General features: G+C 38.6%; 3 protein-coding genes and 1 long non-coding RNA gene across 4 annotated transcripts; all 4 read left to right on the top strand.

Moving 5' to 3' along the window:
- The first annotated feature begins 6609 nt into the window (after nucleotides 1-6609).
- LOC115709094 (UDP-glucuronic acid decarboxylase 1) lies at nucleotides 6610-10193 on the top strand. Its single transcript, XM_061111824.1, has 7 exons — nucleotides 6610-7551; nucleotides 7764-7910; nucleotides 8002-8081; nucleotides 8743-8826; nucleotides 8929-9003; nucleotides 9301-9393; nucleotides 9620-10193. The coding sequence occupies exons 1-7, from the start codon at nucleotides 6906-6908 to the stop codon at nucleotides 9827-9829; spliced, it is 1335 nt and encodes a 444-aa protein (XP_060967807.1). The 5' UTR covers nucleotides 6610-6905; the 3' UTR covers nucleotides 9830-10193.
- Nucleotides 10194-12079: 1886 nt separating this feature from the next.
- LOC133036017 (uncharacterized) lies at nucleotides 12080-13327 on the top strand. The gene has a single exon (XM_061112485.1). It carries the CDS (start codon nucleotides 12080-12082, stop codon nucleotides 13325-13327), a length of 1248 nt encoding a protein of 415 aa, XP_060968468.1.
- An 840-nt stretch (nucleotides 13328-14167) lies between these two features.
- Nucleotides 14168-15577, top strand: LOC115711007 (uncharacterized). The gene is made up of 2 exons (XM_030639352.2): nucleotides 14168-14623; nucleotides 14726-15577. The coding sequence occupies exons 1-2, from the start codon at nucleotides 14168-14170 to the stop codon at nucleotides 15575-15577; spliced, it is 1308 nt and encodes a 435-aa protein (XP_030495212.2).
- Nucleotides 15578-16630: 1053 nt separating this feature from the next.
- LOC133035705 (uncharacterized) lies at nucleotides 16631-18707 on the top strand. The gene is made up of 2 exons (XR_009686836.1): nucleotides 16631-17398; nucleotides 18474-18707. It is a non-coding gene; the product is annotated as an uncharacterized LOC133035705 (long non-coding RNA).
- Nucleotides 18708-24458: the final 5751 nt, after the last annotated feature.

Raw genomic sequence — 24458 nt, 5'->3', positions numbered from 1 at the left:
GAGATGGTGACCCATCGACTAACGTAACAGTACAAGTGGAAGCATGGGGTTGAAGATTAGAAAAGAAACTAGAATTACCTGTCATATGGTCTGTAGCACCAAAATCAATGATCCATTTGGAAGACGAGGAAAGGAGACACGAATTTTGTTTACCTGGATCATCAATAGTAGTGATAGAAGAAGATGAATATTTAAGAGACTCTTGATACTGTAAGAATTTGGCATATTCATCTGCAGAAAGAAAAACTGTCTACCAGGAGCCATTACAAATATGTTCGTTCCACCAAACTTCACATACACAAATCAGCGAAGCATATGACACATATTTAACTGAAATGGACAAAAAAAACACAGGGGAGGTCGAGGAGAACAACGAGAAGAAAACTGGTGGCCTGGAACAGTGCCACGCGCCCCCACACGCCGGTGCACGAGAGTCGGGCCGGTGGAGATGGGCAGTGCGTGGGGCCCATGCGCGGTGATATTGGCTGCCAGACTTTGGGGTTTTGTAGATCGGCGACTGGGCAATCCGTCTATGTGGGCGGTGAGAAAGAACTCGCACTCTAACTAGGGTTTCTGAAAAAAAAAAGGAAAGCCTAAACTCAAACCCTAATCTTTTTTTTATGAACCCTAATTTCGAATTTCGAATTTCGAATCACAATTCTAAGTATGACTCTGATACCATGTAGAAGATAATGAATCAAATTGTGTATGTATTTCATAGAATAGTACATATTTATATACATAGCTTGGAGACTAAATGGGAAACTACTAAATACAAATAGGAAACTACTAAAATACAAGTTACCCTAATTTCTTGACAGCTAATATTCTAACAAATTAAAATTAATTAACTGAGTCTGCAAGCAGTATTATCTCAACTAGTGAGATGCCACTATATATTTGGAATTGAATACACTCTCAGTTATATAGAACGCTCTATATGTATCATTATATAGATACGTTATGATTATCCATTGTTACAATCCTAATAGTCAATGATCCTCTATAGATGATCTACACTGAATATGGACAAATTTACCGTTCTACACTTCAATGTATTTTATCCTTAAAACACTTAGCAACCTATAAATAATATTTCACTAAACTAATATAATTACTAAAATGAGATCTCAATCATTTATCTCTATTCACCCAAGCTCGAAGGAAATCATCGTTTCACTTCTAAATACCTATAGAAGCTATAGATTCCATATCTATGATCAACGCTCCCACTCAATTGAACTACCATGTTCCCAAGATGTAAGTATCCACCAAAACCAAAAGTTAGCTTCCACAAACAACTCTAAGAACATAAATTAAAACAATTAAGCTTAACCTAACCATATTAGAATTAAGATCCATAGACCTAAGATCAACCATTGATATTGAATTAGAAAGATATAACGGTAAGTTTATGATATCTTGTCTAAGATCAATATTGGCCCCTTCCAATGTATACTCCATACATCTGATACTTGTAAACTTTGCTAATACCCTGGAAAGGACATAACACTTATCCAAGGTGTAAGTATACCTTATCGCTGATTATCATGCCAGTCTAAATCCAGTGAACTGACAAATCATAGGAATTAAACCTTTGAACATATAATCATGATTATATTCCATTGTGCTGACGACACTATAATCATGAACAAATATATACTTATTTATATATATGTTCTGGGCTTAATAGAATTTATACATTAAACATAATCATGAAATAAATCATGTGAACCATGCAAAATAAAAGTAACTTCTGATCTTTATTAATTAGTAAATATGATTATATTGAAATGAGTTTTATTTAGGGTACAAAACCCAACAGTTTTATGGTAGAAAATGTCGCTCCCCATTTTATTGGGACAAAACTTGAGAAAGGAAGTACTTGGGTCCGAAATTAGTTTAAAAGACCAATGAAGCTATAGACAAAATCAAGGCTCGGATGCTTGCTTCACAAAATAGACAGAAAAGTTATGCTGATCCGAAGCGCAGAGATGTTACATTTCTGGCGGGGGAACATGTTTTCCTGCGAGTTTCTCCGGTGAAGGGTATTAAACGCTTTGGAAAGAGGGGCAAGTTAAGTCCTAAGTTCATTGGGCCATTTCAGATACTCGAGAAGGTCGAGCAGGTAGCGTATCAGCTAGCCTTACCACCAGCATTGTCGATTGTTCATAATGTATTTCATATTTCAATATTTAGGAAATATGTTTTAAACCCGACTCATGTCTTGAGTTACAAAGCCCTTGAACTACAATCAAACTTGTCTTACGAGGAACAATCGGTTCAAATACCAGATTAAAAAAAGAAAGAAAAAAGTTCTTCAAAATGAGACCATAACCTTGGTCAGGATGCTCTGGAAGAACAGCATGGTGGAGGAAGCCACCTGTAAATTAGAGTCTAGAATGAGGACTCAATATCCAGAGCTATTCAAATTAGATTACGGGGACAAAATCCTTTTAACGGGGGGATAATTGTAATGACCGCATTTCAAAATATGGATTAGTAAAGGCAATTAGCGTTAATTATTGATATTTTTATAATTATGCATGAATATATTCTGTTGTGGGTATCTTTTTTAAAATAGGCATTAGAGTTATAATTTTTCAATTTCAAAGATTTTATTAAACTCTAGAGGTATTATTTGAGTTATATATGCATTATGTAATTTTTATGATTTTTGCTCGGCGACAACAGAAAATGCGATGGATAGGTAAATCTACAACCTTTTTCTTAGAGGGATAAATATTTGAGATAAATGGAATACCGAATTTGAGCAGGGTTATGATTTTTTACCATTTTACCCCTAGGCTTAAAATTGCTTATGTCATAAGTAAAAGGGTATTCTAGTAATTTGGTTAAGCGGGTTAGGTGGCTCTCGCTAGTGATGGCAGCTGGCCATATTTGTTTATTCAGCCCAATTAAAGATAGCTTTGTTTGAAGGAAAATAAGAAAAATCAAAAGAAAACAATAAACTCATTTGTCCATCCTCTCTCTCTTTTCGAACCAAGAAGGGCAGCCAAGGACCTAGGGTTATTCTTCCTTAATCTGATTAATTCTTGCTGATTTTTGGGTGTGGTTCAACAGTTTGTGGAAGTATTCCATCAAGGTAAACCCTAGAGCTCTCATCTCATTGTTATTTAAGTTATAACTTGGTTTGATATTGTAATTTGAAAATTTGTGGCTGTTATGGTTAGATATATTTGCAGTTCAGTTTATAGGTTTTGTTTGAGTTGGAATTGAGTTCTAGAAGCTAGCTGGTTGGGTTGAGTTTTGTGGGGAATGATCAAGTTTGAGTTTGAAAACTCAAACTTGAGTCATTAATGGCATATTTGAATTCTGTGTTTTCTTGCTTGGACTATATTGTTTAAGGTTATTATAGGTGTTCTGGAAGGTTTGGTAAAGTTTGGGCACAAATTGAGCAAGTTTCAAACTTGTTTGGGTTACCTAGTGCAAACATGTTAACCAGTTTTATTGGAACTGTAAAACCAGTTAACCGGAACAGGTGCAGGTTCCCTGAATTATTCAATTCGTCAATTCGTGCTATTTTCAGAGCCATGGTTGGTTAATAACTTGTTAATTAGGGTACTATGGTATTAGTAGTTAATCACAGAACCGTTAGTTAGGGGTTCGGGTTTCCTGGATTAGGGTTGTGACATGTCATTTACCAGTATACGTGAATGTGACTAAGGCATCCATCCAGCATGAGGTATTCCGTTCAGGTCGGCCAACTCAATTGAATTCAGAAACGAGGTAAGAATAGCATAGAACATATTGTATATATGCGAATGTATGTATGTGTGAAATTTATGCATGCTGTGTTTATGATATATATGTTTGGGTAATATCATAGCGACACAACCATTGTGTCCGTTTAGCAATAATGGCATCGTACTGGTTAAGAATGATATTCACCCTAGAAAGTATTAATTGGCGCTATCATAGCGACACAACCATTGTGTCGGTTCAGCAGTACGAGTATCGTACTAGTTAAGAGTGATATCATGGCCAATTATACTTTTGGGTGCTATTGATGCTGTCATAGCAGCACAAACATAGTGTTAGTCCCGCAGTGCAACCATAGTGCTGATAGTGGATGATATTATGGTCAGTAGCACCAATTGTTAAGAACGTTTTTAAGTCATCTCATAAGCCTTGTGGATGGGTGTATGGGCGCCTAAACACATGTTGTAATTATATGGTTTGTTGTATGCTTTTGTGACTGAGTCTGTTGACTCACAAATGCTACTTTCATGTGTAGGTAAAGGAAAGGTGTAGGCTGAATAGGAGTGAGCTCTGGGCTTGGATGAAGATTGTACATGTCGAGACGACGCGACCTGGAGTGTTCAGTATCAAGACATATGGGGTTTTATTTTGTAGTTGCTGTGTGACCTCACTAATTATATTTTGATAATGTTGTAAAAGTTTAAATACGGGATCCCGACTTTTGTAAATAAATGTCTAAAGTTTATAAATTTTTTTAAAGTTTAGCAATTAAGTCCAAAATTTTAATTTGACACAATTTTCAAGAAAAATCCTTTGATTAGCAAAGATGTCACTGTAATTGAAAAATCACTGTAGCACGCCTATGTATCAGGGCGTTACAGGATACACCTCATGTTATCCCCAACCAACTTCTCCCTCTCTCTCTCTCTCTCTCTCTATATATATATATATCTCTTCTTTTCTTCTTCTTCTTCTACTCGCTCAGATTTTCTCACCATCTTATCTTCTTCTTCTTGCAAGTCGTTGTCGGAGGGAAATGCAGTCATATTTGGCTTGAGTCTGGTTGGATCTAGATTGAGACAAGTCGAATCTGGGCTAGGTTTCCTTGCCCTTCTTCTCAGCTCCAATGGCAGACTGACCCACAAAATCGAGATCTCAGTCGTTCTCCACAGAGATCTCAATTGTCCTCCCTCGATTTGTTTTCTAGATCACAGCTTGGTGGATGGGTTTTCCAAAATTGTTTTTGATTTTTTTTTTATAGTTTTGGGTATAAATCTTGTTATATGGATATCTTTGTATTTCTTAGATTTAAATATGAGAAATATAATGGTGTTGGTGATGATTGTTGCATTGGGATTTCAATGGGATGGTGTAACAGTGGTGGTTTGGGTATGCTGTAATGGTGGCGGTGGTTGTGGAAGAGAGGAGTTGGGTGGTGGTGGCTATGGGAGAGAGGAGTTATGGTTCAGTTTTGTGTGGTGGTGGTGTTTATGGTGGTAGTGGGTTTGGGGATAGTGGGAGTTAAAGAGAGAGAGAGAGAGAAGGGGTTTTTGGGAGAGAGTGAGTTACGAAGAGAGACAAAAAAAAAAAAATTAAGTATTTTTTTTTTAATTTTTAATTTTAATATGATTAATTTTTATTTTTTTTTCATTTTAAAATATTATTTTTATTTTTTTAAATAATGTTATTACATGGAACAATAAGATTGTGCCACGTGTATAGTGTATACACGTGGACAATCCAACATGGCAGTTAACAGTTAAAATTAGATGAAAATAGTAAACTGCTAACAAAATACAAATATTGGGGGTTTTACCGCTAAAATTTAAATTTTGGAGTTCAGTAAAAATAAAGTGAAAATATTAAGAATTTTACTGCAATAAAAAAAATATAAGAAAATTCTATAATGCACCCCCTTAAAATGGATATATTGATGCACCCCTATCTGTTTTAGCATCTGAAATAATTTTTTAATCAAATTTTTTCTTATGCTCATATACGTTATAGTTATTTAAGACATCCTGCAAAATTTTAAGAAATTCGAAAAAATTTAACACGGTGAAAATTACGTTCAAACAATGTGTTGCACACGTGATTATTTTATTTTATACGCGTGTAAAATAGACTGTTTGAATATTATTTTCTATATTGTGAATTATTCTAAATTTCTCAAAATTTTGTAGGATATCTTAAATAGATATAACGTACATGAATATAAAAAAAAATTAGACTAAAAATTTTTTCAAGATGCCGAAACAAGTTAAGGATACATTAGTATATCCTTTTTAAAGAGATGCATGGTAGAATCACCCAAAAAGATATATTGTCAATTTATATTTTAGGGTGATTCTACAATGCACCCCCTTAAAAGGGATGTACTGATGCACCTTTAACTTGTTTCGGCATCCAAAAAAAATTTTTAGTTTAATTTTTTTTTTCATATTCATGTACGTTATAGCTATTTAAGATATCCTACAAAATTTTAAAAAATTCGGAATAATTTATAATATAGAAAACAATGTTCAAACAGTCTATTTTACACGCGTATAAAATAAAATAGTTACGCGTGCAACACACTGTTTGAACATAATTTTCGGCGTGTTAAAATTTTCCAAATTTCTTAAAATTTTGCAGGATGTCTTAACTAACTATAACGTACATGACCATGAGAAAAAATTTGACTAAAAAATTATTTCAGATGTTAAAACAGATAAGGGTGCATCAATATATCCATTTTAAAGGGGTGCATTATAGAATTTTCCTATATTTTATAATCCCCTAAAACAGCAAAGATCAGGCAGTGGTCCCACATCATACACGCAGGTGGCGAAATACAATTGGGTGAGGTACATAATTACAGTGGTATGAGAAGTAGAGAACTGAGATTAGCACAGAAGAGAGGGGGACGAGATCTTGTTGACCGGACCCTGTCATGGTGTTAGTATGAAAAAAAAGACAATAATTCTTACTTTTAATTTCATTTTTACATTTTCTCTCTCAGATCCATCCATTTCTTCCATCTCTAGCCTTTCCATCACACAAATTCACTCAGGCGCATATCGTGGCTATGGCGAATTATAACATTTGAAAATACGGACATTGCTCGAGTGAGTCTCTCTCCTCAGAGCTTGGAGTGTTAGGAGAGCTCAAATTCGTTATATTCAGAAGCCAGAAATCTAAGAATGAAGCAGTTACATAAGCAATCGAGCGTGAATCACAGACGGGATGAGGAGATGGCGGCAACAGGGTCGACATCTCCATACTCACCTAAAACCCTAAAACACCCCAGATCGCTACCCAGATCGATTAATTACCTCTTCAAAGAACAGAGGCTTCTCTTTATCCTCGTGGGTATATTGATTGGGTCCACATTCTTCATTCTCCAGCCGACCCTGTCTCGAATTGGACCCTCCGACCCCAATTCCGGTATAGCCAGATCTTTTCAGGGCAGTCTAGGGACGACCCATGACCAGGTTTCGGTTACATCGTTTTTCGGTAGCGGTCAAGGTGGTGGACCGGGGAAGGTGGGTGGCCGGGTTCCGGTGGCACTCAGGCAACGGAGGTTGAGGATTGTCGTCACTGGTGGAGCTGGTTTCGTGGGGAGCCACCTTGTTGATAAACTCATTGACCGAGGTAATGATGTAATTGTGATCGATAATTTCTTTACCGGGAGGAAGCAGAATGTGGTGCACCATTTTGGGAATGCTCGATTCGAGCTCATTCGTCATGATGTGGTTGAGCCTATACTCTTGGAGGTGGATCAGATCTATCATTTGGCTTGCCCAGCATCACCAGTCCATTATAAGTACAATCCTGTTAAAACGATCATATCCTTTGAAAGCCATATATTGTTTTTCTTTTTTTGGTTTAAAAGTATGATTTCGTTGATCACTGATCTGTTTTAGTATATATGTTTTTCTTGATTCAGTATTGTTTGAATTTGTAATTTGTGTATTTTTAATATTTGATACCCGGTTTACGATTGAGCATTTTGAGATTGTTTCATTCTGGATTATCCTTAACTTTGATTATTGATTACAAGACCAATGTGATGGGTACCCTAAACATGCTTGGTCTTGCAAAGAGGATTGGGGCCAGGTTTCTGCTCACAAGTACAAGTGAGGTTTATGGTGATCCACTTGAGCATCCACAGAAAGAGACTTATTGGGGAAATGTAAATCCAATAGGTAAGGTGCCAACTAAAAGATTGAGCATGAATGTTATACATTAGTGTCGATTGATATGACAATTGATTTTATAGAGTTGAAAAATGAATAGGTGAGAGAAGCTGCTACGATGAAGGAAAGAGGACTGCTGAGACCCTGGCTATGGATTACCATCGAGGTGCAGATGTTGAGGTAACAAATTTTGATGTTAAGCCTTGATAAGCTATTCTAAATTTTGTGGCAAACTAAAATTTATAATCTTCTTATTAATAACAAGTGGTACAAGAACTCTCAACTTCAAATTGTTCTTCTGCACATTACGTATACTAATTGCTAAGTTATGACATTTGCGTATAATAACTTCTAAAAAATGAGATGGAGATAAAAGTTGGAACTTTTCATACTGTTCTTCACATATGGTAACATAGGAACCTGAATCCTTGATAAAAGTTCAAAAGACTTTATAATTAGACTGCCCAAATTTTGAGTTATGCTTAAGTTGTGTTTGTGTTTGTTTAATTTTGGATCAGAAATATATATTCTGATGATGTAATTTAGGTTGACCTAGACAGTTGGAGGAGCTAGCAATAATACGAAATGATAAAATGGCTTAAAACTACTTTTACACCCCAAACTTACACTTGTGCTTTCAGATGGTTCACAATGCTGCCGTCTTTTTGGAAGTACTTTAGAAGTTCATAAGATTAGCCATTTACCTTCACGACCTTCCCAATCTACTTGATTTTAAGGGTCTCTCTCATGAAGAAGTTATAGTTGATGTAGTTGAATGTAAGATAGGATTGGGTTACATATTAGATAACACGAGACTTGTTATTGTGCTTTCTGTTTACAGGTGCGCATTGCTCGCATCTTTAATACCTATGGCCCTCGTATGTGTTTAGATGATGGGCGAGTCGTTAGCAATTTTGTTGCACAGGTTGGTTATGGTGCTCTACTTATCTTTTCATATGGGATGCTTTCTACATTTTCTTTTTCAACATTGGCATGTTTTGCTGAATGTAGTAGCTTTCGTTTGCAGGCTATCCGCAAAGAACCATTGACTGTTTACGGTGATGGTAAACAAACACGAAGCTTCCAATATGTCTCTGACTTGGTATAGTAGAACATTTACCTCCTTTAATTTCTCAATGGCAGTATATATTTCTTTTGTTGAACGCTATCATATTTTATAATGATTCATTACAATGTAATTATGTAAGATCTTATATTTGTCATATGGCTAGCATGAAAGCCTGCTCCATCTCATACAAACCAATAAAAGTCAGTGGTTGTATACTTTGAAACATGTTCTTTCCCATTTCAAATTTGCTAACATAAAAGAAGCTGGCAATTTGAACTGATTAAGGTGTAGGGAGAGATCCTTAACCTTTTTTTCCCTTGTGAGTGACAGGTTGATGGACTGGTGGCCTTAATGGAAGGGGAACATGTGGGTCCTTTCAACCTTGGTAATCCTGGGGAGTTCACTATGCTAGAGCTTGCAGAGGTTTGTCTTTCTTTCCTAAAAAGATTACTTAATAGTCTCACAAGAAGTTACTGTCTAGAGAAGGGCTTTTAATATTTCTGCGGGTTGGTTTAAAAGTCAAAAGAGAAGTAAACACATGGAGATAAAAATTAGCTTGCTTTAAATTTCTTGGTTATCTGCTTGTTGGTATTAAATACACAAGGAAATTTATACTGTCATTTTCCCACTCTCTTCCCCGAATGTACAGGTTGTCAAAGAAACTATTGATTCAAGTGCAACTATAGAATTCAAGCCGAATACTGCAGATGATCCACACAAGAGGAAACCTGATATTAGCAAGGCAAAGGAGCTGCTGAACTGGGAGCCAAAGATTCCACTAAGGGAGGGTCTGCCTCTTATGGTGAATGATTTCAGGAACCGCATTTTGAATGAAGATGAAGGCAAAGGTCTCAAATAAGAGAAGGGAACGTAGTACCTTATGTATAGTGTGTAGTAAGGGCATATCTGTATCTTATCTCATTCCTTAATTTTTCTCAGTAATCTCTGCCTTCATTCCCTGAAAAATATAATCAATCTGCCACTCTAGGAAGATATTTCTGGTAGCTATCTTCATTTTGTGCTTCATTTGCACTATAGCAGTGGTTTACATTTTGTTTTTTTGATCAAATTTTGAACGACATTATTTTACACTATTCTTCTGGCACTGAATCAGATGTAATGGATATACTTGTATTCATTTAGTTTGTTTGTTAAAACACTTGGTCATCGCAAGAGCTTCTGTGCTGAAAAATAATAATAAAAGTTCAATATGAAATATTTTACCCTGCTTGACTAATTAAATATTCAGAGATTATGATTGACTAATTGTCTAGTTCAACGTTTAGCATAAGAAAAAATTGTCTTTTAGCTGACTATCTAAGAGAAAACATTCAGAGATTTCATTGTGAGAGCTTTAAGAGAGAAAACACTGCATTTTTTGTTCTTGAGTTAATACAATCTAAGGGGAGTAGGCTATTACCGAACTAAAAGGGCCGAACCTCTTTTAAAATTTTGTATTCTTTACTGTTTATTGGTTCTTACCTTATCTTAATTACATTTCTTATCGCTTATTAATTGACTCATTGTCGTTGGCTAAAAGCGAGATCAATATTTTGGTGCTTTCATTGAGAGTAATAATCCAAATTTGCTCTTTGCTTTAAGTTTTATCACACACAAAATGGTGGTGCAAATTCGCAGAGACATGTTTGATCAGGTTGATCTGCTATTGGCAGATCCTACACTGCAAACTCCTAGAAATACAAGGGTCCCACCAATCACCGACCTTGAGCAACCAAACACGCAACCACCAACTGTGGGTCAAGGTATGACATCTCCTCTGGCTGGGATCACACCCAGTGTGCAAGAGATTGGAAACACTAGTTCGACAGCCGATCTGGGTACTCCCAACACTGGAATCCCTTTCGCAATCAATGTTCAGACGACTATAGGAGATGATACTGAGATCCAGAACCTCTACAATGCTGTTGGACTTATGCAAGATCATACTGATACCTTGCATCACGATCAGGAAGAGCTCCGTGCTGTAGTGAACCTGGCGTTTGAAGAGCAGAGGCGTCAGTTCGTTGAGAGGAGGGATATGGAGATGGAAACGTTAAAGGCTCAATAGGCAGCCATCGACGACCGAAGATGACAAGCTACCGTACTGATACAGAAAGCCTACCAAGTTGCTAACTAACAACCAGCCGTAATGTCCAGCATCCCACTGGGCATACTGCCCAAACTCTTAACGGTTAGCCGTCCAATCTCCGGTCACAGGTTCCACCTGTGGGCCAAGTGGTAGGCGGCCACACCTTATCTGGCAATTAATCAAGTGGAGTTATACCCAATAACTCCGTCCAAACTAGCGATTTTGACTAGGTGACTGGCCAAACCAACCAATCACTGAGACAGCCTGGTGTCTCAGTATTTAACAGATGTGGAACAGCTCATGATCTCAGCAATGATTTGAATAGGAGGGGTTTGGATGAACAATATGTTCAACCGGCCACTCAGCCCGGTATCCGCATCCAGGATCCAATTCTAAGAGATCCTGACGTGACACAGATGGACCAAGAGGCTGAACTAGTTCACCCATCTGTGTAAGCACAGTTGGATGAATTGAAAAATATGTTCCAAGGCCTAGCCGGTCAAAAACTCACTGATCTCGAGTTGGACCAAGCACACAGATCACCCTTCACTCCTAAGATCAATGTTTTAGAGCTATTCCTCAAGTTCAAAATGCCGACCTGGAAAATGTACACAGGAAAATAAGATCCCTTGTCACACCTTAAGTATTTTGAAGTGCAAATAGATTTGCAAGGGGTACAAGGAGATGTGCGGTGCAGAGTATTTCCTGCCACACTTTCAAAAGCCGCACTGTAGTGGTACTTCAAGTTACCACCAGGAAGGTTCAACTCCTGGAAAGCCTTCTTCTCGGAGTTTCATGCACAGTTCTCTTCTTCTCGCCAACTCCCATTGCATTTAAAAGACCTGGTCGAAGTGAAGCAAAGACCAGGAGAGCCTTTCCGAGCCTACATAAGCAGATTCATGACAAAGACTACGAAAGTAGCACGGTTAACTGAAGAGGGGAGGCTGGCCGCAATACTGGGGGGCATCGAAGTGCTAGGAGAACTATGGAAATATATCAAGAAAAGTGGCCCTAGACTCTATGGCGGATTTTCTTGACCGAGCAGACGGTTTCATCAAACTTGCAGAGGCCATTCAACGGGCGGATGTCGAGCCTAGATCGGGCCAACCAGAGGCTCACTCGGCAGGAGTGTCAGCTCAAAACCCCCAATACCCTAGTAGTTTAAATTTGGGCGGCAAAAGATCTAACAACAACGACAGACAAGGCAATGGGAAAAAGGGAAAGTTCGCAGGCAAAACCGAACAGACCCTTAGAGAAAATCCTTCCAAGATCACTGCTTTCTCTATCTTGACTGACGACTTGGAGACAATCTACATGGCAACTCAGTCTGTAGTCCCGTACAAAAAACCTGCTCCCATGAAAAAGGACATAAGTAAGCAGGACATGTCCAAATTTTGTCGTTTTCATGGAGACTATGGCCATGACACTAATGAGTGCAACAACCTGAAGTGGGAAATTGAATTCCTGAGAAGGAAAAATAACCCGCATGTGCAAAAGTATGTCAAGGCCGACCAGAATCAACGGGCCGCCCAAGCAGATAACGACCAAGACCTGCTACTGCCTCTACCAGTGGACGGACATTTACAAGTTATCATCGGAGGCCCACATATTGTTGGAGATTCGGGCAAAGCTCAGGAGAGGTATGCCCGAACTTCACAACACGAACCAAAGGAAGTGGTTCTGGCCGTAGAAGAAAGAAAGCTAAAAATGTCACAGGTAGGGGAACCCACTATAACCTTCACTGAAGAAAATGCTGTCAATGTTCGCTTCCCGCACAATGACCCATTAGTCATGGAGATACAGATAGCGAATAAAACAGTGGCCCAGACTATGATAGATAATGGAGCCTCAGCAAATATTCTATTCAAAGCACCGTATGAGAAGATGGGGCTCCAACGCAAAGATCTAATCCCTTGTACCCAGTCGGTATATGGTTTCTCCGGCCAGAGTGTTGCACCTTTAGGGAAAATTCGTCTACCCCTCACTGTTGGACAAGCTTCGAGGAGCATAACTGTGATGACACAATTCCTGGTAATTGATGTTCCATCAGCCTTTAACGTTATGTTAGGCCGACCAGCCTTATATGACTTAAAAGCTGTTACATTAATTTTCCATTCGTGCATCAAGTTCCTAACAAAGAATGGGGTAGGGTGCCTAAGAGGAAACCAACAAGTTGTACGAGAATGTTACAACCTTGCCCTGACCAAGGCCAAAAAGGAAAAATCCTCTGGCCAGAGTTTAGACAGGGGGAAAAGCATTGCCAAATAGGGAACTGCCCAAGGCGGGGACGAAGATGTGGATCCCCGACTTGGGGAACCAAATACAAATGTTGGGCCAGTGGAAGAACTGGAAGAGATATAAATCGACCCAGATGTCCCGACTAGGAAACTCAAAATTGGAAAAGGTTTACTGCTTGAAGTAAAATCAGCTTTGATAAAATTTCTAAGAGCAAACCTAGACATTTTTGCCTGGTCACATGAGGACATGGTCGGTATCGATCCTTCTATAATTTCACATGCCCTAAACATTGATCTGAACTTCCGGCCCGTTCAGCAAAAAAGAAGATTGTTGGACAAAGAACGGGCACAAGCATTAAAAGAAGAGGTAGAAAAGTTGCGCAATAACAACTTTATCATTGAGGCTTTCTACCCAGCCTAGGTAGCTAACCCTATACTGGTACCCAAGCCCAACAAAAAATGGTGAGTATGTATTGACTTCACAGACCTCAACAAGACGTGCCCCAAAGACTATTTTCCACTTCCAAGAATAGATCAACTCATGGATGCAACAACCGGGCACGAGATCTTAAGCTTCATGGACGCCTATTCGAGGTATAATCAAATCAAAATGCATCCACCGGATCAAGAACATACAAGTTTTCGAACAAATATATACTGTTATAAGGTCATGCCATTTGGTCTAAAGAACGCTGGGGCTACATACCAAAGATTGGTAAACAAAATGTTCAAAGACCAGATCGAATGAAATATGGAGGTTTACGTGGATGACATGGTCGTCAAATCCAGGAAGAATGGGGGGCATATAGATGACTTGGACGAGGTATGAAGCCATCCAAAAAAAAAAAAAAATAATCAAGCCCTCCTCAATATGAAATCGCCTACAAAAGCTAAAGAAGTCCAAAGTTTATCTGGTCGGATAGCCGCACTTAGTAGATTTATTTCAAAGTCAACAAATAAGTGTGTTCCTTTCTTCAACATCCTGCGAGGAAATAAGAAATTTGAATGGACGGAGGATTGTGAGAATGCTTTTCAAGAGCTAAAAAGACAACTTGCAAAATCTCCTGTACTCTCAAAACCTCTGGACGTAGAAGAACTAGGAATATATCTAGCTGTTACAGAACATGCTGTAAGTGCCGTGCTGATGAGGGAAGAAAACAATATCCAACATCCGGTCTACTACATCAGCAAAAGACTTGTTGAAGCTGAAGGACGATATCTGCTAATAGAGAAGCTCATTTATTGCCTAATCTTAGCAATAAGGAAGCTAAGGCCTTACTTTCAAGCTCATCATTTTCGGGTGTACACTGACCAACCATTACACGAGGTATTACAAAAACTTTACGCCTCTGGACGGTTACTCAAATGGGTAGTGGAATTGGGCCAGTACGAAATAATTTTTCAACCCTAAACAACAATCGAAGGACAGACTTTAGCAGATTTTGTAGTTGAGAGTACGGGCAAAGAAGAAAACATTTCAAAAAGCAACCTTGAGCTAGTACAAGGACCTCAGCCGAGCAACAATGAAGATAAACCTACCTGGAAGTTACATGTAGATTGGTCGGCTACAGATCAACTATCCGGTGCAGGGATTGCCCTTGTCACACCTGGGGGGCAACATTTACACGGGGCAGTCAAGTTTGGGTTTAGAGCATCTAACAATGAAGCAGAATATGAAGCCCTCATTGCCAGCCTAAAAATTGCTCGAGAACTACATGCCGAACACATTGAGATCTACAGTGACTCACAGTTGTTAGTAAATCATGTATCTGGGGAGTACGAAGCTTGGGAAGAAAAAATGATAGCCTATCTAAGCAAAATACATGACCTACTTGCACAATTCAAGAGCTATGTCCTCAAGCAAATTCCAAGAGAAGAAAATACAACTGCTGATGCCTTAACTCGACTTACAAGCAACAATATAACTGATGAGGCTAATCTAATCCCAATTCAATTTCTTGAAAAACCCAGCATCACCTGTACGGAAGAAATTGAGATGATTGACACATCTCCGAACTGGATGACACCAATAGCAGCCTACCTCAACACTAGAGAACTCCCAAGTAACAGAAACGAAGCTCGGAAAATGAGGAGAAAGGCTGCACGGTACATCATCGTAGATGGAGTCATGAATAAAAGGGGATTCTCCATGTCGTTACTTATATGTGTTACACAAGAAGAAGCTACACAACTTTTGTCTGAAGTACATGACGGATTCTGTGGTAACTACGCAGCCGGGCAAAGTCTATCAAAGAAAATTCTAAGGCAAGGATATTTCTAGCCAACCATGATTGAAGATTCAAAGGCCTACGTCAAGAAATGTGACAAATGCCAAAGATTTTCGAAGATACCTCGTGCACCGCCCAATGAACTAACTAAGATGCAAAGTCCTTGGCCTTTTTCTATTTGGAGAATCGATCTAATAAGACAATTGCCTAAAGGTAAAGGGGGAGTACAATACGCTCTGGTTGCAGTGGACTACTTTACTAAATGGACAGAAGTCGAGCCATTGGCAACAATCACATCTAGAAAAGTACTTGACTTTGTGGTAAAAAATATAATATGCCGGTTCGGATTACCGTACAAAATAGTCTCAAACAATGACACATAATTTGATAGTCAATTGTTCACTGATTTCTATACAAACCATGGAAACATAAAAAGTTTCTCCGCAGTAGCACATCCCTAAGCAAACTGTAATACCCTAGAATTAAGAAATGGATTAGCAAAACCCTAATTAGATAATTATGAATAATTGAGGAATTATATTATTATATAGTTCAATATATGAGAATTTATTTGATTAATTTTATGTTAAGACCCCGTTGGAGAGCCAGGGGCATTTTAGTAATTTTGACCCGAGAAGGGTAAAATGATGAAATTAATTTAATTACGTGCTTAATAGAACTATATTATTATATAGTATGCCTGTGTTGTCTTTTCAGGTGTGTTCTGACAGGTTGGCGCGGTATAGTCACAAGCGATTATTTCGGGCCAAACCGGGTTCGGGCCCGAAATGCAAATTGGATTGAAATATTTGGCATTTTATTTGATAATGAGAAATTTGAAATTCATTTGGAAATAAATGAGTAGGGAAGGACTAAATTACCCTTGTATGTGTGGTTATGTGTGAATTGGCCCTAAGGGCATTTTTGTAATTTTGAATATTCTAATTACTTTCAACAAAATGATTTTTGGGCTGAATATTGGGATAATTTCTAGTTTATCCCTCTAGAGAACCGACCCTGCCCCTCCTCTCTCTCGTTATCCTATCAAGCTTTGTTTGTGGGGATGTTGGAGCTTGAGTTTGTGAGAAGATTGAGGTAGTGTTTCTACCATTTTTATTTTGAGTTTCATTGCTATAAAATATATGTGAAGACATGGATTAGGTTCTTGAAATGCATGTTTATGAATTGGGTTGGATTTATGATGTTTTGGTTAAGTTTCTTATTTATTAGGAACTCTAATGCATGCTATGATTGTTGGAAAGCTTAGATTGAATTTTGTATATGTGAATTCAAGTTTTATCTTAGGTTTTTGATGCTGAAATATGAGGTTAAAAGCATGCTTTGATGTTCAAGCTTTTGGGTATGGAATTTTGTTGTGTTTTTGCTCAAGCTTTGGAGCTTTAGTTGGATGTTGTTGATTAATGTTGGAATTGATGTTATTAGCTCTCTATTGTGGTGATTTTTTATCTGTAAGAAGTTAATTTTGGGTATGTTTTGGTTGAGGCTCGAATTATGGACAAGATGGCATGTTTAGACCTTAAAAATGGAGTTTTTTTGGTGTTCTGAACCCAATCGTCGCGATGGGATTTTTGGCCGTCGCGACTGGGTTTGGCAGTGAGAAATTTTGTTTTTCTCAATTTTGTTTTGGCCATAACTTTTGACTCGGGACTCAGTTTGGGACGTTCTATATATCGTTGGAAAGCTCGTTCCGAGCTCTATTTGATTATCTGTGTTTTGAATGCCATGTTTATATTTTGTGAAAGTGAAATTGCAGATTAACCCTATTTTTGAAATCCCAGATTGTGTGACTAGGATTACCGGCACCTAATCAGGAGCACCCAGGGGTTTGAATCTCTGCCATTGCGGGACAACAGGTAAGACAGTAGTTTGCACGTAGAGTATGCACAATGGTTCTTATGTTGAATATGATATATGTGAGTAATTGTAACCGGGATTAGGGTTATTACCTTAATATGAGCGGTTTAATAGCCTAGGGTTATTACTCTAGTGATATATGTTGTGTAAATACTATGCCATGTCGGATATATGTATATATTGAGATTATGAATTATGCGCTTAAGGCATAATTAAACTAGACCTGGTAAGCTAGTACCTTGAGTTTAATTTTAATGCGGTCTAGGGTTATTACCCTAGAATATTATGAATCCAGTGAAAGCATGAGTTAGGGTTGACACTCTTAGTAAATGTTATCTGAGTATATAGAAATGTATCATATGAGTGATTACATAGTATGTAAGTTAGGGTTATTACCCTAAGATTATATATGTTGTAGTAAATATTGAATACACGCATGTATGTTAAGAATTATGTGTATAAGACATAACTGGGTTAGACCTGGTATATATCACCAGGATAAACCACCGAAAGAACGTAATACATGGATTACGTATATACATGAATAGGGTTATGTGAGCGAGGCATAACCAGGTTAGGCTCGGTAACCAGAACCGAGGTAAACCCCACTGAGGCCTTATTGTATATAGACGTGTGAGAGTAACACATAGGTCTACGCCACGTAGACATAAATAGGCATGTGAACGTAACATGCAGGTCTATAGCAAATAGACAAATATTGCAGTGACACTAATAATTATGTGTTACATATTGAGATTAAGGGTTATGCGTCAAGGCATAATCAAGTTGGACTCGGTAACCAGAACCGAGATGAACTATTCTAAGGCCTTATTGTAATTAGACATGTGAGAGCAACACGTAGGTCTACGCCACATAGACATAAATAGATGTGTGACACAACACATAGGCCTACGCCACGTAGACATAAATAGGCATGTGAGTGTGACATGCAGGTTTGTGACACACAGACATATATGAATGGCATTACTGTTTAAATAGCATGATGAGCATATTATATTTGTTAAGATTTATACTGTCTTGCTGGGCTTGGCTCACGGGTACTCTACTGTGCAGGAAAGGGTAAGACTGTCGTTGATCAGCCATGAGTGCAGGAGCTGGACGAAGAATGTACATGTCCGGGCCATATCAGACCAAGCGGGTTAAGGGTCTACCAGTGTTGAATTTTTGAAACTCTTTTTTGCCGCTTAGGCCGACTAACTGAAAGAGACTTGTAATAAAGTTTGTAAATATTTTCGGGATCCCAACTGTTGTAAAGTTTAAATTATTAAAAGTTTTATTTTCACTCCATTTATTGCAAAAGTTTAAATTCTGCGCTAATCTCATTAGTAATCCCGTTTAGGGGATTAGGGTTTCATAAGTATCTTGAGTAGCGTGCCTAATTATTTAGGGCGTTACACAAACGGTCAGGTCAAAGCAGTCAACAAGATACTTAAAGACACTTTAAAGAAACGACTTGAAGATGTTAAAGGGAACTAACCAGAAGAACTCCCAAAAGTATTATTGTCTTATCGCACAACTGAAAAAATAGCAACTGGACAGATTCCATTTGCTATGGCATATTGTTATGAAGTTATGCTACCTGTAGAATTAGAACCTTCGTCTCACAGAAGATTGACCTACGATCAAGAAGTTAACCGTACACTCCTAGTAGAATCACTTGACAAAATCAAAGAAAAATGAGCTGCAGCAAACCTAAAGTTGGTGGCCCATCAACAAAAGGTAGCTCGGTACTTTAACAAGAAAGTGAAGGCGCGAAAGTTTTTTGTGGGAGATATGGTCCTCAAAAGGGTATTTTTGAAAACCAAAGACAACACGACAGGTGTGCTTGGACCAAACTGGGAAGGTCCATATCAGGTGGTTGAAGTTCTAGAATCAGGAGTATACAAACTGGGTAAGTAAGATGAAAACATGCAACTGGTTTTGGTGCCAAGGTATTGGAATGGGGAACATTTAAGAAAATACTACTAGTAAAAGTACCAGGTCAGATGACCATTTTAAGTACGCAATGTAAGAACATTTACTCTTAAGTAAATGGCCTTCCGGGCAGACCACACCCAAAGGTTCGAATAAAATAACAAAGTACTCAGGTCGGATGACCACTTCTGAAAGTACAATTTCCATTTAATGCAATTTGTGCTGTTTAAATTAAGCTAAAGATCAAGTTAGATCAATATACTAGCTTTTATGTAAGTAACTACAGTAACAAATGTGTTCTGACCAATAAATGAATAAAGATGTTTATTTTAATTCAAATTGTGTCAATTCTATTAGCAAGTTATAAATTTACCATTAAATGCGTACATAGGTCTACTCGAACCCATAGATCTGAACAGACAAAAATCGTACTTGTTAAATGCAAGTGACAAGAGTCAAAAGTCTGCTCCGTCACTTGGGGGCAACTATACCCGTACAAAGCATTGGTAAAAACAAATAACAAGCATGAAAAAATAAAACAAACACAGTTGCACATTGATCATAACAAGGAACGATATTCATTAAAGATAATAAAGCACGTAAACTTGGGATTAAAGGCTGCGGACAGCCAGTTGTCTTAAAAATGAAAAATATATTCCAAGTTTAAAAACTGCTTGGCCGGTCATTTTGTCTCAAAAGAAGGCCTATAGGTCGAACACACATATAAAAAAAGAAAAAGAAAGATATTCAGAGAGCAGGAGTCCCATGCTCTTGGTATGGACCAATTCGGTCTGAAGGAGCTGGAGGATCATCATCCTGGACGGTAGGAACTTCGACACTCTGGTCGGTGGGAGCTGTAGAGGTGGTCGCCTTAAGGTTTTCTTTGGCTGCCTGGGCCGCACAGAAATTAAGATACATGTCCTTGGAATCTCCAACGTAATCAAAGTTTCCTTTAGGATTGGCCTTCCAGAAGTCATAGAAAACCTCAAGACCAGGAGTCTCCAAGACATCCACCTCCTTCTCGAGCTCCTCCACCCTGGACTTCTTGTCTCCGACCTCCTTCACAAGTTCCTCCTCCCTAGTCTTTTTGTTCTTTACATCCTCCTCCAGTTTGTTAAGAGAGCCCGGAGACTCTCCTTCTCATCCTTAAGACGATTGATCTCTTAGGATAGAGAAACATCGTCGGCCTCCAGTTGCTCGGTCGAATGCATATCTTCCAACTCTTTAGTCAGCTCATCAACTTTGGTGTTGGCAGCAAGAAGCTTCTGGTTTACCTCCCCAAGTTCTTTCCTCACGACCTCGAGTTGGCCTCGCATATCCTTGTTAGCACAAGATATGTTTCCAAGAGGGGCGGTGAATTGGAAATTTAAACTAATTTCGGTAAATTAAAACTTTTAACACAAAATCAAGCAATTAGCCACTTAATAAAATAAAAGCAAGTAATATGGCAAGCAATATATTATGACAAATAATCAAACTTGTAAAGTAAAGAGTTTAAGGATTAGAAAATGCAAACTCTCAATTTTTACAAGGTTCGGTAGAACTATGCCACCTACATCCTTGGTCTTCAAAGCTATGGACCTAGCTTTGAGTTCCAATATCGAGTCAAGTTAACGGGCGTGACTAACCCTTACAACCGGGAAATTTTCACCAAGGTGTTTCCAAACCTCTTAAAATAGTTTCGCACCCCCGAGGACTATTAGCCTCTTTCTCAGATTGTTGAAGTGTCAATCTCACTATAACCGGGTTGTTTACAATACCGGTGCCAACCTCACCTCAATCACAATATGAAAATGTGTTTGATATTACAAGCAAAATCACTCTAGAAATATGATGATACAATGGAAACCTAGAGTGAAAAGCAAGCACACTCAAGATGAATAAACATAAATTTTGGCTCAAAGTGTGTGAAAAGTGTTTGTTGGATTTCAAACTTGGAAGCTCATTAATCTCACTTAGATAGGTTAGGTATCAGACATAAATGCTCAGCCAACTTCATTTTTTGAGTAAAAATCGAGTTTATATAGTGTTTGGGTGAAAAATAGTCATTTATAGCTGTTGGGCACGAAAAACAAGACTCCCACTGGGCAAACCAGTTCACCGGTTTACAACAGGGTAACCGGTTTATGGAGAACCGGTTAACCTCTTTGAAACCGGTTAACCTAAATCCAGGCAGTGGGAAAAAGTCCAATTTTTTGCACTAAAACGCCATAACTCTCTACTCGATTATCCGATTTCAGAGATTTCAATTTTGTTCTCTTCGTTAAATGAAATGTGATTTAGAAATCGAATCAAAATTTTTTTTGAACTATCGTGTGAGAAAACTTGTTGCATAAGTTAGTGAATATGCCAAAATTTAATTTTATATAACTTAGTGTGCTATACAAATCACTTTAACAAGACTAAAGTAAATTTATACCATTGGATTTTGAGTAGTCTTGATGTAGATGAGCCTCCTAGCTTGATTTGCATGTTTTTGATCCCATGTTGACTTTTCCCGAGAGTTGACTATGACTTTGACTTTGACTTTCGGGTCAACTTTTGACTTTGAGCTTTTGAAGACCTCTTTTGAATAGGGTCTTGAGTTGTTGATCCCTTGATGAATCTTTTGCTCTTGATATGCTTGTTGAATCCATTTTGGGTCACTTTATGAAGTTTGGTAAAAATACCAATTTTGTCTTGAAAATTTATTTTCTCTTTTAAATTTGCTACAAAATTAACAAATTATTAGTAACAAATAATAATCAAATATTTGTTAATCATCAAAACAAGGAGACCTAAAAGTTTGAGTTAACAATCTTCAGTTTCCTTCTTGGCCAAGTCCACATCCCTCTGCATCGTGCTAGTGGCGGCAAGGTTTTTGACAGTAGCTAATTTGGCTCAAGAGTAAGCATAAGCCATTTTCACATCAGTTTGCATGGTAAATACTAAATATGTCAAAATCAGAGCTATCCAAAAAAGAATGAAATAAAAAAGAATGAATTTTTATCCGAGTAACTTCCTTCAAAACTGACCAGTTCTAAGGATAACTCGCTGTCCGCTCTTGACAACTGGTCGCTCACTTCAGGAAGTGAATGAGTCAAGTAGTGTTGAAGCATGTATTTGCCTCTTGTGGCCTCCGTGCACAACGCCAGGGTTGTTGAAGGGCCCCTAGCTTATTCGGATCCAGCCTTAACTTGTTTAGATCCGTCTGAGGTCTCTCCTCTTGAACTCTTGGATTTTGTGACATTCTGAGCTGGAGGGTCCACAACGGGTCGCTCCTCGGAAAGATCAATGACCTCGTCAACTAGCGCCTTCTCCTTGGATGGAGTCTCACCACCCTTGGACCTCTTGGCTAGAGGAGACAAGCCTGAGCTATCTCCTGCTCTCTTCTTCAAGGATTGAAGCATCTTCTGAGACATCTCCGCACAGATAAAACAACGCAGTTAGGAGCAGACATAAAATATATGAAAGCATGAAAATTAAAGAAATAAATGCAAGTTGAAGTACTCTGCACGCTGGCAGGGGCATTCTTCTGAACAATCACAGATGGAGCGTCATCATCTGAAGAGTCTTCTTGCTCCACCAGGACGACTTTTCCTTTTCCCTCTATAGGGGTTGATGGCCAAGCAGGCACTTCAGGTTAAATGACATACATCAGATTAGACATAAAAAGAGTAAGTTTGGACACCTATATGTCTAACAAAAGAAGTTAAGGCTAGGATTAAAGACTACCTGGTCGGTCATTTGTTTATAGAAAAGGGCTTTAAGGCCATATACGAACATTATTCTAAAGTAAAGGGCCTATAGGCCATACAATAACAAAAAAAAAATGTGCAAAATAAAAGCATGAAAAAGACAAAAATAATTCTCTAAATATCCTCGGGAGTGATCACAGGAGTAAATGGGTCCAAGTGAACTGAACTCTACACAGATGAAGCTTCTGGAGCAGGCTTTGTGGTATGGCCAATGGGAGGCTAACTGGAAGACACCTCGTCCATAGGCTGGTCGACCAAAGACTCAACAGGATGGTCATCGAAGGAGCCAACAGGCTGACCGGTGAAGGCACCAATGGGCTGGCCAGCATGCATCTCAGAGGTTTGGCCAGCCAGTATCTTCGCACTCTGTTGGCCTAGCCTGACGGTGGCCTACTCTCATATAGCTCCTTCCCTTGAGATAGAGAGCTCTCATGAAGATGTGACTCCATATACTTAAGGTTGACCTTAGATTGTACAGAAAGACCTCATACAAAACCTCTGCAGATTAGTCTAAGAACTCATCCCTAATTGTCGGTTACCCATCAAACGCCACCTACTTCTCCTTACGCTCCTTCTCAAGTTATTTCTTTAACCTAGAGTTGTTAACAATCAGACTTGTCACCTCTTGGTTATGGAGACCAAGTAGTTAATTCAAACCCTCATACTGATCCTGGATCTCACCCAGACGGGTCGATGCCAAGTCCAAATCAACCTGCACCTTGACAAGAGCAGCTGACATTGCCTTAAGATCAGTTTTTTTGGCCCTCAAGTTTCTTCTTGAAGGTTGTGGTAGAGCCCTTAGCCCTGGCATGGGCATGGCTGAGCTTCAACAAAACCTGAAACCAAAGACAAAAAAAAATAGAAAAGTTTTACAAAAGGCTTGCATACAAAAAGTTAGACAAATAAATAGCTTACGGAGGTAGCATCTCTAAGAGTGCTCGCTATCAAGTAATCCAGGGTCTCAAAATCTAACTCTTGGAGCTCCTCATCGGCACTTGGCAAACTTTTGCCAAGATAATTTTAGGCTACCTCGATCGCCCTATCACCCTTGGATGAACAAGTCGCCTGGCTATGCCTTTGAGCTACCTTGCCTGATGACCTATGAGTGGGAGGTGTACTCCTCGGAGGAGGATCCATAACCATAGGTTGGTTGCCTGGGGAAGGACCTAAAGGAGGGGAAGGCAAGACAGTTTGAGTCATGTTAGAAGACCCAACAGTCTAGCCCACCTTGGCCTGAGGACGGCCGGAAGAAGTGCCACCTGAAGGTCTTCTTTCCAGGTTTGTCATCCTGAAATCCATATCTGCAAAAAAAAAAAAAACAGTAATAAAGTTAGAATACAAGTTATAAGTACTAAATGTAAGTGAAAGTAAAAAGTTACTACCATTT

Source organism: Cannabis sativa, chromosome 3 (genome assembly GCF_029168945.1).
Source record: "Cannabis sativa cultivar Pink pepper isolate KNU-18-1 chromosome 3, ASM2916894v1, whole genome shotgun sequence".
In the NCBI taxonomy this organism is placed as follows: domain Eukaryota; kingdom Viridiplantae; phylum Streptophyta; class Magnoliopsida; order Rosales; family Cannabaceae; genus Cannabis; species Cannabis sativa.
Note: the sequence above shows the minus strand (reverse complement) of the source record. Positions and strands in the feature narration are given on the sequence as shown.